General features: G+C 35.9%; 2 protein-coding genes across 5 annotated transcripts in view; both read right to left on the bottom strand.

Moving 5' to 3' along the window:
* The window catches only part of LOC136835137 (HAUS augmin-like complex subunit 1), a 217,145-nt gene that overhangs the window by 109,670 nt on the left and 94,720 nt on the right, over positions 1 to 12,755 (bottom strand). The window contains exons 2-3 of one of the 4 annotated variants that reach the window (XM_067098338.1): positions 11,069 to 11,130; positions 3,505 to 3,560 (exon numbers count right to left, since the gene is read on the bottom strand). The exons of 2 other annotated variants lie outside the window; for them this stretch is intronic. In XM_067098338.1, coding sequence (XP_066954439.1) covers positions 3,505 to 3,525 — 21 coding nt within the window. In that variant the 5' untranslated portion in view covers positions 3,526 to 3,560; positions 11,069 to 11,130. The remainder of the gene's footprint in view (positions 1 to 3,504; positions 3,561 to 11,068; positions 11,131 to 12,755) is intronic. One more of the 4 variants, XM_067098337.1, reaches the window with a different exon arrangement.
* Positions 5,676 to 12,688, bottom strand: LOC136835753 (uncharacterized). The gene is made up of 2 exons (XM_067099612.1): positions 12,457 to 12,688; positions 5,676 to 5,800 (listed from the first exon to the last, which is right to left on the bottom strand). Exons 1-2 carry the CDS (start codon positions 12,686 to 12,688, stop codon positions 5,676 to 5,678), a joined length of 357 nt encoding a protein of 118 aa, XP_066955713.1.

Below are 12,755 nucleotides of genomic sequence, written 5' to 3'. Positions count from 1 at the left end.
TCTTCCAGCAGAATAGACTCCTGGGAAGGTGAGGATGAAGCCAAAGGAGCAGACACTTCCTGTGTAGGAGGAGGAGGAAGAGGCCCGGGCACTTGAGGCAGACCTTTCTGGAGAGGGCTAGGCATCTTGACTGCCCTAGGTGACCTGGGAGGGAGCGTCTGAAATGTATCTTCTTGATCGGAACCCCACACTGAGTAACCAGGTATAGGGCTAGCTGTCCTTTTCTTAAAGAGTTTAGGGTCCCTAGGGCAGGAATTATCCGAAGATTGCCTCTTTAAGGGTCGAGAGGCATGATCCCACTTGCGATGACGAGGAGGGGGAGGGATCTGAAGAGCTGGAAGATGAAGAGACTGAAGATGAACTGCTGCTACTCTCATCTGAAGAACTTAACCTTAGGGAGTGATGCTTCGACGATGACCGTCTTGATGAAGATCCTGGGGACACCATCCTGTGATGTCGGCGATGGCGAGAAGAGCGATCGTTGATGGAGAAACACTCACGCGTCGATGGAGACTCACTTTGCACGATTCACTTTTTGCGAAAGCTTTTCGACGCTTCGATGACGAGTCAAGCTTACTACTTTCACCACCAGGACTAAGGCTTTCCGGTGCCTTAGAGGACGAGCCTGCTCGTGGGCAAGAATTTCTGACCTTTTCGCCAGCACCGGACTGTCTTCTAGCCTCAGAAGGCGAGCGGGACAGCTGCCTTTGCTCAAAATAGTCAGAAAAATGAGCAGACCCGCCTGAAACACGATCACGAACAACCACATTGTTATCACCAACACTGACGTCATCACCAACGCTAACGCCCGGACTATGGCGCGAACGCACTAAACTTAAGACAGGCTCCATGAAAACGTTCATTTGCGGTTCCATTTGAGTTCTGAAAAGATCAAATTCTGATTTATCAGCCTCGAGGCGGGGCTTGGCTTTAGGGAAAACATACTGGGAAGCTGGTGAAGAAGAGGGGGAATATGAGGGGGGAAAGAGCAGCGGTAGAGGAGGGGGTAGGAGAGGAGGAAGGAACAGCCGGTAAAGGAGATGACGCTGATGCCACCACCGAAAAGATTAGCCTAGCTTCCTTACGCTAAAAGCTTTCCTATCCCTATCCTTAACCAGCTTTACCTGATGGGAACTGTATGTTTGCCAAAACTCCTGACTCCATTCCATACACTCACTGCATGTGTTCTCCTGGGAACACTCCTGACCCCTACATGCTGTACACAAAGAATGGCAGTCGTATTTAAGTTTAACCAGTTTGGAAGAGCACAAATTCCCTGCGCAAAACTCTGATCCAGAGAAACTGAAATCCGACATAGCTACTAATTTCACAGAGCTACGCTAGCTAGATTAACAAACAGGATACTGAGTACTTCACCAAAAGAGACGCCAGAAAGAAGCGCAACGAGATGAAGAAACCAAACAGTTTGAGTCAAACGGACGCTACGAGATGCTTCACAACACGCCTGAGATTGAAAACTGACCTGGGATGTTTACTGGGCAAGTCTCCTTCCACTCCCCCCCACCGGCATCCGGTGGGGTTGGGTCTCCCGCCAATTATATCAGCGTTCCAAACAAAGTTTGAAAAAATATATCTCGGACGTGTCGAATTTAAGAGATAAAAGCTTTTACAGTGTTTTGGTAAGGCATTATAATGAAAATGTTGATAGTTTGACATTTGGCAAATTTTGCTGGATCTAATTCTTTGTTTTTAAGTTGCAAATTCATCTTCATCATTTTCCATAATAACTTACAGATTCAAAAGGCGAGAGCCTGGGAAGCATCTCATTAGGTTTTTTTTACCAGAACAACAATTTTTCAGATCTTGGGTAAAAGACCTATTTCACCCATCTTGTTTATAACCTTAAGCAAATATTTTTCTGCATCATGGGGGTGTTTAAGCATTTCATATAGGATGATGTCCTCAACTAGGGCTGCAGGTTTCAGCTGAGGAGAGTGCTTCCTAAAATCTCTCAAATTTGGAGTTATATGACTAAAATTTCTCCAATTCTAAGTTTAGAGTAATTTGAACATCTCTAATAGTCCAAAACTTTGAAGAATTTCAGAAGAATATTTTCACAAGTTTTTGGCTGCTTTGATGGGGACTGTAATCACCAAATCACTAATTTTCAAAGTGGGCAATGGAGAATGAACAAACTTCTCACTAACTTTTTTTATTTTATACTAAATTACTCTTGATTAGGAGTTGTTGATTCCATTAATATACCAGAGCTACAAGTTTTTCTCAGCTGTTGTATAAAATTGAAATTGCTTAACAAAAGCATGTTTATAAATTATTTTTGATAGACGAAAGGTACAGTACTCATGTCTATACTGCTTTGGTCACCTTCCTCAGAATACCTGGTCTTGCTTCACCAAGGAACTGCAGGCCTACTCAGTTTGCCCTTGTCCTTGGAAGAGAAGCCTCAATCCTCTTCACAGTTGAGTCAACAAATTATTCATATGAATCCAGGCATGAGTTGAAGGATTCAAACTCTCTAATCTGATACCCTTACTAAATCTCTCCCAGTCTGCTTCCTCTACCTTCCATTTGGGTGGATACTTGAATGGCGTATTTTGAGCATATGTACTACGAGTGGCTAGGGTTAAGATCAGTTGTTTAAATAATTAAGAGATCATTTAAAATCAAGATGGCTGTAAACATTTAAGACATACTCACTCCAATGCAGAAATATATATATATATATATATATATATATATATATATATATATATATATATATATATATATATATATATATATATATATATATATATATATATATATATATATATATATTTATATATATATATATATATATATATATATATATATATATATATATATATATATATATATATATATATATATATATGCATATGTACTACATGATGGCTAGGGTTAAGATCAGTTGTTTAAATAATTAAGAGATCATTTAAAATCAAGATGGCTGTAAACATTTAAGACATACTCACATGTATATATATATATATATATATATATATATATATATATATATATATATATATATATATATATATATATATATATATATATATACATACATACATACATATACATACATACATATATATATATATATATATATATATATATATATATATATATATATATATATATATATATATATATATATATAATTTTTTTTTATTTCAGTCATTGATCTGTCAAAAAGGCTATATCATTCATGTCAAGAAGGTCTTCAATGACTTTCCTTCTGAATCTAAAATCTCACTAACCAAAAAGGTGGGAGGGCACTGAAATATCCTGGGGCAAAAAAAATTTGCAAATCTTAAATGTTAAAATTAAGGCTTAGTAGAAGTAACAAAGACCAAATAGTTAACCTTTTGTCTAAAATGACAGATAAAGTAACCACTTGCAAAGTTATATTTTTCAGTATTGAAGAGTGCTCTAATGTTTACTAACAATTACAGTACCTCCATAGGTGTGAGCACTGATGTGGAAATTGTTTACAATACTCACCTCTCTGTGCTTTATATCCATTTTTTGAGCTTTTGACTGAAGGACTCCTTCCTTTCCTGAAATAAGAACTTGTAAGTAACTAAAGTTCATAAAAATATTTCCTGACATACAACTGTTTTACATAAACCTTTAGCCAGCAAATGTGACTGGATACACCATTCAACTCTATAACTGCAAATTACCAGTGTGATCATCAAATGATGTCGCTGAGTAGTCCATTTAGTGAAACAAATCCATCACTCACGCCCTTTCTGGTGCAGATGAATTCTATATATTTGTCCATAAAAGTGTACACATTTATTTTCATACAAATCAGAACAGTAAAAAGTCAAATGCAGATTGAACCTTTCTTCACACTAAATTAATACACCAGACCTAATATGGACTATCACTGGACCAACAAACTTACCAAAGTAACACTACCAGAGTAAACTATTTAATTCTGAGGACATTGCAGACAAAATAAATCACTTTCAGGCCAATTCAGATAATAAAGACATACTATGAATGCTGGCCACTTGCAGAGAGCTAAGCATTTTTCAACTGCAGAGCTACCAAAACAATCTGGTTGTGCTTAACCATCACATTACTCACTGTGAGCAGAGACCTTGGTTAAAGTATGATCAGACTCTAACAGTGATTAAATACAACCCGAAGAGAATTTCCCTCTGTAACTTGAATTACCAGACATTTCTTTGAATATAACCCCAATTTAAAATAAAAGCAAGCCTCATCATTTTTAAAATAATCTTCAAAGTGGATACAGGACAAATGTAGTTTCTGAGTACACCAACGAAGACAATCAATTTAAGAACCACAAATAAAAGTCTTGGCAATGAAGCCGGGTCACAAACATTACTACCAGCTTTATGAACGTCACTTAAATCTACATCTCACTTGCTATCCAGTGACATGCAACTCATACAAGCCATAAAAACAGCATATTCCATGTATTCATTGCTTCAAAGCTCTACAGCTCTTAGTAAGAGTCCAAAAGCAAACAGGGAAGAATGGGATGAGGAGAACTGTTGTGGTGGGAGGACAGGACTTCAAAGAGGTTAGCATACTGTATTTCTATTTCTGTTACCTTGGGGAGCCACTGAATTTTGAAGCAGATATATAGAAGACATTTAAAAAAAGTAGCAACATCCTGGCGTGTGTGAATACACGCAGGGCAAAATACTTAATATACATATATTACGCCTGCAGTGCTTGACACTTCAAAAAAATGGAAGAGATTCTGAACTGGTGTGACAATAAAGTTCTGGGTTCATGACTGCAGTGTGTTGGGAAAATCATTCTGCAAAGGAGGTTTGATTGTTTTAAAAGTAAACTGGTGTTACAACAACAAAGATGATCAACTCCAAAAAGCATGTTAGCAAAATAGCAATTTTCAAATCAAAATGGATTTTTTATACTTGAAAAAATTCATATAGTTTAATGAGCTGCAACTCATTTGGCACTTGATAAACAGAAAATGAAGTAGATGGGTTGCACCTTGTTAACTGGATGGTCTTGAATTTCACTTACCCTACCTCCTCTAGGTAATGAAAGTGACTTGGTTTCCCTACCTCAGTTTTTTGCACCCTGGAATAGGCACTATGAATTTTGGTAAGTATATATAAATGACCAATTTTAACTTAAAAATTGGCATTATTTCTTTGAATTTTACTTAATATTCATATATATGACTATCATATTCATAAGAATGGTGGGATGATGCAGCACTAGGCAAGGGGCAGTAAACCCAACCCACAGAACATGTGATTGGTTTTAGTTAAACCAAACAAGTGACTTATCTGATGTAGGAAATCTGCTGGCAGCACCTTACCTCAAGTCAAGGACTGACATCAGGGATAATAGACCTTTTAGGGAATGCCGTGCTCAGAGTTACCATTACAGAGTGATTTGCTTCACTCAAGAGCAAGGAAGTGACACAGTGCCAAAGACTGGATCATACAATATCGGGACAGACCAGAACAAACTAAAAAATACCTACTAAACAGTAGGTACACTTATACCCGTGTACCTTCATACTCCTGAAAACTCAACACCAAATATTTAAAAGGAGGCAGGAATGGTTTCCTCCTTGCAGTTCAAGCTAAGATGGTCCCAACAGCAACTATGGGACTGAACATAAAGAAAATTTTCATAGGTGACTTCCACATCCATTAAACGGTAGGATTAATGAAGCTGCATCTCCATTGTGCAACATAAACATCTTCTAAAGATAAAGTCTTTATAGAATCCAAAGAAACAGCCACAGCTGGTACTTCACGTGCTTTTACTGACAGCTCTGAAGATGAAATTAAAAAAGACATGGCACATTTAGACAAGAATACTAAGGGTCTCAACATAGCACAATAAATTATTCACCTGTCCCTTAGAGGCTTTACTCTGAGTATATAAACCTCAAGGGTTCTAACTGGACATAAAGTACCTCGTCCTCATTCCCCAATAGTGAAGTCAGATTTGCAACAGTGATGGAACAAGAGAGGAATCTGGCTTTCACTTCATTTTTTTCCCCGAAAGTGGCAAAACAACAGGACTGCATCACAATTTATAACACCAACCCTTGCAAGAAAAGCTTACAACTCATTGACTCTTCACTAAGAGTTTTAAAAGTTAAATCCTTTAAAGAGACTTCTTCAAAAGGTTCAAAAGGTGATTACATCACAAAGAATCCTAATACCACACCTAAGTTCCAACCAAACTTTCTTGGGTAGAGATCAGGGTGCTCTAACTCAAATGATCTAAGGATTTTTAACCAGTAATGATAACAACAGAAAGTGTTTTGGTAATATCTGAGGAACCAAAAGAATCATATGATGTTGTCTACAGAGGTATGGGAGTAGGAAAACCCTCTAGACTGACACCAATTCCAGTAAGAGTTCATTAGCTGATCCTCTTTTGAACTTGTGCCTATCTCCTGTGCAGTCTGTTTCTTCAAAGGTTTCTCCTCCTGACCACAAGAGCATTAGTCCCTGCTCTCATTTGCCCATGTAACTACTGCCAGCGTTTTGACATGTTACCTGTAATCGTTCTCCTGTACACAACACTCCCTTTGAACGGCATGTGACTTCATAATCTGTTTTTCACAGAAATGTTTCCCATGCTTTGGGTTCTCAAGTTTTTGTAGGTGGTCAGCCATCTAAGTTTTTGCCTTTAGACACGTCTTCTCCAATTAAGAGGTTCTCCGGCTAAGCGCTCTTCATTTCGACACCTTTTCCAATTCCCGAATTGACTGACTGATTGATTGATTTCATGTTCTCCGGCATCGGGACAACTAAGGTCATTGACACCAATATCATTTGTTAAGAATGACAAAATCTATATAAAACCTGTGGACAATGACTGGTTTATATTATGTTAAATAATAAATTAAATCTATGTATAGTTATTGCAGGAGATCTATTTCCAATACAAATTTAAAAATGCCACTGGCATCATAAAATACTTCTTCCCTGAGGACTGGCTAGAATGTACGGGCAATTCTTGTCTCAAGCCTCGAAGAGAAGGCTTCTCCTCAGGAATAGAGTGGAATATAGAATTTAGGCGAAAGACCAAGAGCTGAGACCTATAGGTCATTCAGCTCTGAAAAGGAAATTTAGAGTAGAAAGGTTTGAAAGGTGTAACAGGAGGAAAACCTCGCACTTGCACTATGAAACAATTGTTAGGAAGGGTGGAAAGTAATTTGGAAGAAAGAATAAGAACAGAGGTACAGTAAAAGGAGCTTCGCAGGTCCCTGAGGATGTCATGCAATTGGAACTTGAAAAGTTCAAGTGAAGATGCAATGCATTCCTACCCTATTGCTATTCTCCTTGCATTTTAATACATTTTTATCCATTTAGTAATTTATTTTTTCTTTTCAATAGGCGAGATCTCTTCTCTCTGTGTTTCCCTTTACCTTCTCTTACATCCTAATAAGCACCTTATTTTTGGGAAGCTTAAATTTCAAGTCAATGGCCCTTATGGGCTTGTTCCTTATGATTAAGGTTCATCTGAATAATAATAATAATAATAATAATAACAACGCATGATAATAATCAGAGAGCTGCAGCAGCATGACCTTCAAGCCTGAAAAGTTGGCTTGAAGAAAACTTCCACCAGCCAATAGAAGACCAGCTCCCCACCCCGACCAATTAAAATTCAACAAGAGGCCTACCCACTGCTGACCCCCGACTATACCGTATATTGAGTAGATCCATCCTTCAACATCAATCTACTCCTACCCTCAGTTGTGATCATACCCAGTTGGAAGTGGAAGAAACGTTGGCAAAATAATTGTACACTCTAATTAACAAATACATACGCGTTGTAGAAAACTCTCACGGATCATGTCCTCCATATTTAAATACACGGATATGGAGTTCCTGAATTTCAACTATTTTCCTCCTGAAGATGAATAAAACATAGACGTTGCCCCAATGCAGTAGCATAGAAAAAGCAATAACTAGAAAAATGGAGAAGACTCTATACAAATTAACCCTTAAACGCCGAGCCTCTATTTACAAAAACGTCTCCCATATGCCAGCAGCGTTTGGTGAGTTAGCACTGAAGCGGAAAAAAAGTTTTTTTCAAAAAATTACAGCACGCTTAGTTTTTAAGATTAAGAGTTCATTTTGGCTCCTTTTTGTCATTGCCTGAAGTTTAGTATGCAACCATCAGAAATGAATAAAAATATCATTATCATATATAAATATTGGAATATATGACAGCGAAAAAAAACTCATATAATTGTATACAAATCGCTGTAACAATGGTTAAAGCTCAAGTTAATTTTTTTAGCTGTACTGTACACTAAATTGCGATGATTTACAACAACGTGATGAATTTCTGATTTTTTTTCAAAATTCACCATAAATCAAACATTGTTAGAGACTTCCAATTGGTTGCAAAATGAAGGTAAATGATTGAATAGTACTAGAATGTAAGATTTTAGCTTAATTGCGTTTTCTGACCATTTCGGTCGAGTCAAAGTTGACAAAATTTTGGCATTATCGTGATTCATATGAAAAATATTTCAAAACTGATAAACTACAACCATGAGTTATTTTCTTTTGTATTGCATAAAATTGCACACATTTTCATATATAAAACTTTATGTAATGGCTAATATAGAACAGTGCAAAAATTACGACAAAATGACGAAAGAATTTCTGAAATTTTCGGTTACCTGAAGAAAAAGTTTTTTTTCAAAAAATTCACCATAAATCGAAATATTGTGCTAGAGACTTCCAATTTGTTGCAAAATGAAGGTACATGATTGAATATTACTAGAATGTAAGAGTTTTAGCTTACAATTGCGTTTTCGACCATTTCGGTCGAGTCAAAGTTGACTGAAGGTTGAAATTTTTTGTAGTCAATAACTACTTGGCACCCAACAGATAATTTTAGTCGACTCTAGTAGAGCTTAATTAAAAGCAGCTGATGCAGCAATTTCATTTAACATTACCTGTCTAAAAGAGGGTTTTCTCCCGAAATATTATTAACAATAATAATAATAACAACGATATCTGAAGCACCAGGGCATAATCCAAGTCTCTCTTTCAACTGACAAGGCAAACCCTTTTATGGACAGAGAGCAGAACATCACCTTACTGCGATGGAGTGTGCCTTTCATCTGGGAGTGTGCAGCAGGCTGTGAAACCCACTCAGCCCTCCCATAACCACCAGTTAATGACCATGGTACCAATTTTATTGACTGCTCCAGCTTGCACTGAAGATGCTCCTATATAAAAGGCTATGATTTGTATTTCCACAGAAACAAATTACGATAGCCACAAAAGGACAATAATTAGTCCTGTATTAACTTAAAACTTTTATTCTTAAAGTAAGTTAATACATTTACAACTTGCAAAATTGGTACATACCTTAAAAACTTTAAATAAATTGTATCAATAAACTGAAGAAATATATGAAATAGAATAACAAAATATATGAAATACAATAACAAAAGCTTAACAGACCAAAATTTTGTTTTACTTAGGGACTGTAATACAGTAATCATATCACAAATTATATTTTTATATCATATCATAGATCATATTCGTAAATCTTGTATTCAGTTCTATTTCAACATAAATGGGGTAGGTAATATAACATTATTATGCAGCTTTCATGTGGCACTTGAATTATATAATTTTACTTCAACATTAGTAATTGAAATGCAGAGTAACCAGCAATTTAAAGGCACGTACTCTACTTAGGAAAGCATGCATGAATGATAACTGTACACTGCATCTGCTATGAGGCGGTTCTGTCAATACAATCAAAATAGCACTCTGTACTTTTACAATGGAAGAGTAAGTGCACCGTCTTGTTTATAAGGTTGTTTTCGCCTTGGCTTTCAAAATCCACTTCATAAGAATGATCAGACAAGTCATCCTCTCTCCCTCTCTTAGAAAGTATCTGGTCATTTCTTTCAGTTTTTGTTCATTTTCTCTCCTTTAAATTAACCCATGGAGTGCAAACTTTATAAAAAAAAAAAAAAAAAAAAAATCAGAACAACTTTCCTTCCTACCATTTACTTGCTGGTTTTCTATACAGTAACCACAACTTTATTCCACTCAAAACAGTAGAAACTGAAATTTCTTAAGTACCAATAACGCCTGTAATTTCTGCTCATAAAACACTGTGCAAATGATATGCTCATGCTCCTAACCTCCAGGTACCATCAACATCATAATCAAAAAAGTTTTACCTCAACTTTGCCCTGTGAGGTTACAGCTTATGTGAAATGAATTTTCTCAACTATCTTTGGTCCTGTGCACTTCCTGCCTGAACATCTATATCTTCATCTTTTCCCTTTTTCCATGACTTCCTGGACCTTCATACTGCTACTTCCATATCTAGTGCCTTTCTGACCAACAGTTCCTCACATCTTTCACATATCCAAACCACCTCCATCTTTTACGACCACAGCCTTTGTCACAGCCTATGAACACCACATCTCCATCAATTCCTTTTTATTATGTCTCACCATCTTGACCTTCTAGTGTCACACCTTCTCAAAATGTCCATGTTTCTACTGTACTGATCAGTAAAGGCCCTATGTATCAATCTTAGTATTGTACTGCTTTATCTATCAACAGAACACTTTTCATTAATCAGAAGTCTCACACTCTCTCCTCATGTCATCCATGCTGTAGCTACTCGCTCAACTCCTGTTTATTCCACTGTGTTCACAAGGTAACCAAAATGTTCTACGTCTTCTATATCTACCACAACTACCACCATCTACAGGAGTTTTTTTTGTGTGCATAAGTGTAACAGAGTAATTAAACTTGTAATAACATTAATAAAACTTGTAATAACATTAATATGAAATAAAAATTTATTATACTGTAATTGTTGAACTATATCCTAACTGAACAAACACACTATTTGTGGTGAGCTTTGAAGGCCAAGGTAACACCAATTAGTGAAAATTTACACTTAAAAACCTGAATCTAAAGCCAATAAAAATATGGTAGACTAAATAAAGCAAATGTAATATTATGAATTTACAGCGTGCAAATTTAAACTGACAAATAAAAATTGAGACAAAATAAAATCTTCATACTTTTCCTTTCCAAATCTATTCAAGAAGAATGACTAATGGACAGCAAGCCATTCTTTCTCCATCTGCAAGAATGTAATAATTTCCCTTAGTTTCCAATCATCTTCTATCCTTTCACTTCAGTTTCTTCCCATTTCTACTTCACTTATGTCTTTTCTTACTTCAAGGTGATTTTATGTTTCAGTTTACTAAACTGTAAATGTAGGTTCATTTTTTCTCCCTTTCAGATAATTTTTTATTCTTTGAAGCAACTCTCTCTCTCTTTCTAACTAAATTCTTGTCATTACTTTTGATAGAAAATCCACAATATTACTTACACAGTACAATACATTTTATACAATTCATAATTACTAACTTCACTGGGAGATAGGCATGCTAGAACATGTAAACAATGTATTCTCTATGTTTGTATTAAGAGGTTCTCTCTTGTCTCGCAGCTTGGGTACTAGCACTTCTAGCTCACAACTGGATGACCCATGTTTGACCATCAAATTAAATGGGACCAAGAGGGAGAGATGGGTGCATTCCCTAAAAATTCCAGCGTGCCTTTATTCACCTAAGCAGGAAATTATATATCCCACCAGGAGTCCAGTAATTAATATGGTACCTTGAAGATATTTATACAGCATATATAACAAAGAAGAATATATGCTGACGACAAATCATTGGAAGAAATGTTTCCTAATACAGTACTGTACATTAAAAATATAAACTTGAGTAAAAGTACAATATAAATACAGAAAAATACTAAAAAATACTAATGTATGGATATATGATAAACTCACTATGAATAGTTAAAGCAATACTATTTAATGAAACAGGAACTGCTTCATTAATCTAAAAACAGTACACATGGCTCAGCAGAATTTCATAATAGAAAAACTGGATACAGAAAGTGAGCAGAGAACTTAGATTTAAGAGATCTTTTACACATGTTCCAGCTAGATGAATGATTTTAACTGTGACAGAAGTGTATCTTAGTAAGCCTTTGTGCTGTGTAAAAATTTGGTAAAAATCCATTAGTATGAATTCTTAAGCACATTTATTAGTCTCATACTGAGCACAAAATACCCCAACTAAAAAAGGACAATACAATAATATACCTGAATAATATAAAAAATGCAGCTCTGCTAACTTGTAGTTACCTACAATGAGGGTGACAAGTTAAAGGCTTTTTTACTTTTCTGTACTTAGCACCACAGCTCAAAACAACTAAGACGCCAAAACAATAAGTTAACCAACAAGAGACCATGTAGATTCTAGTTTGGTTGTAGCTTTATTTCCAACTCATATCAGTAATTACATCTCAGGTTAACTTAAGGGCCATAATTGCCTAAACATACAGATAAATGTAAAATGCAGTGCTTAGATGGTTATATTATCAACCTTGCCAAACACTGCAGCATCAAGAGAAGCACCAATTTTAAGGTCTAACTCTTTGGTTAAATGCTGAAGTAAATACTCTAATGGCTCCTTTAAACATATCCTGCTCTTAACACTAATTTCAAAAAAGCCGATGTTGAACTTCATTGGATAAGTAATACTTTTGCTTTTTACTTTTCTTTCCTTGACATCAATTTTATTAGCACAGAGCACAACTGGAATGCCTTCACAAACTCTCATAATATCTTTGTGCCAAAGTGGGACATTCTTATAGGTCACACGAAGTCACATCACAAAAATATGATGG

This window comes from Macrobrachium rosenbergii, chromosome 55 (genome assembly GCF_040412425.1).
Source record: "Macrobrachium rosenbergii isolate ZJJX-2024 chromosome 55, ASM4041242v1, whole genome shotgun sequence".
In the NCBI taxonomy this organism is placed as follows: Eukaryota; Metazoa; Arthropoda; class Malacostraca; order Decapoda; family Palaemonidae; genus Macrobrachium; species Macrobrachium rosenbergii.
The sequence above is the reverse complement of the archived record's forward strand: the minus strand, read 5'-3'. Positions and strand labels throughout refer to the sequence as shown.

Bases quoted from the DNA above. Each gene is read 5' to 3' on its own strand.
- LOC136835753 (XM_067099612.1), bottom strand. From the start codon at position 12,688: ATGAGAGTTTGTGAAGGCATTCCAGTTGTGCTCTGTGCTAATAAAATT. The intron at 5,801-12,456 runs GCAAGGTTGATA...TTTCATCTTCAG, and splicing joins TCTTGATGCTGCAGTGTTTG to AGCTGTCAGTAAAAGCACGT.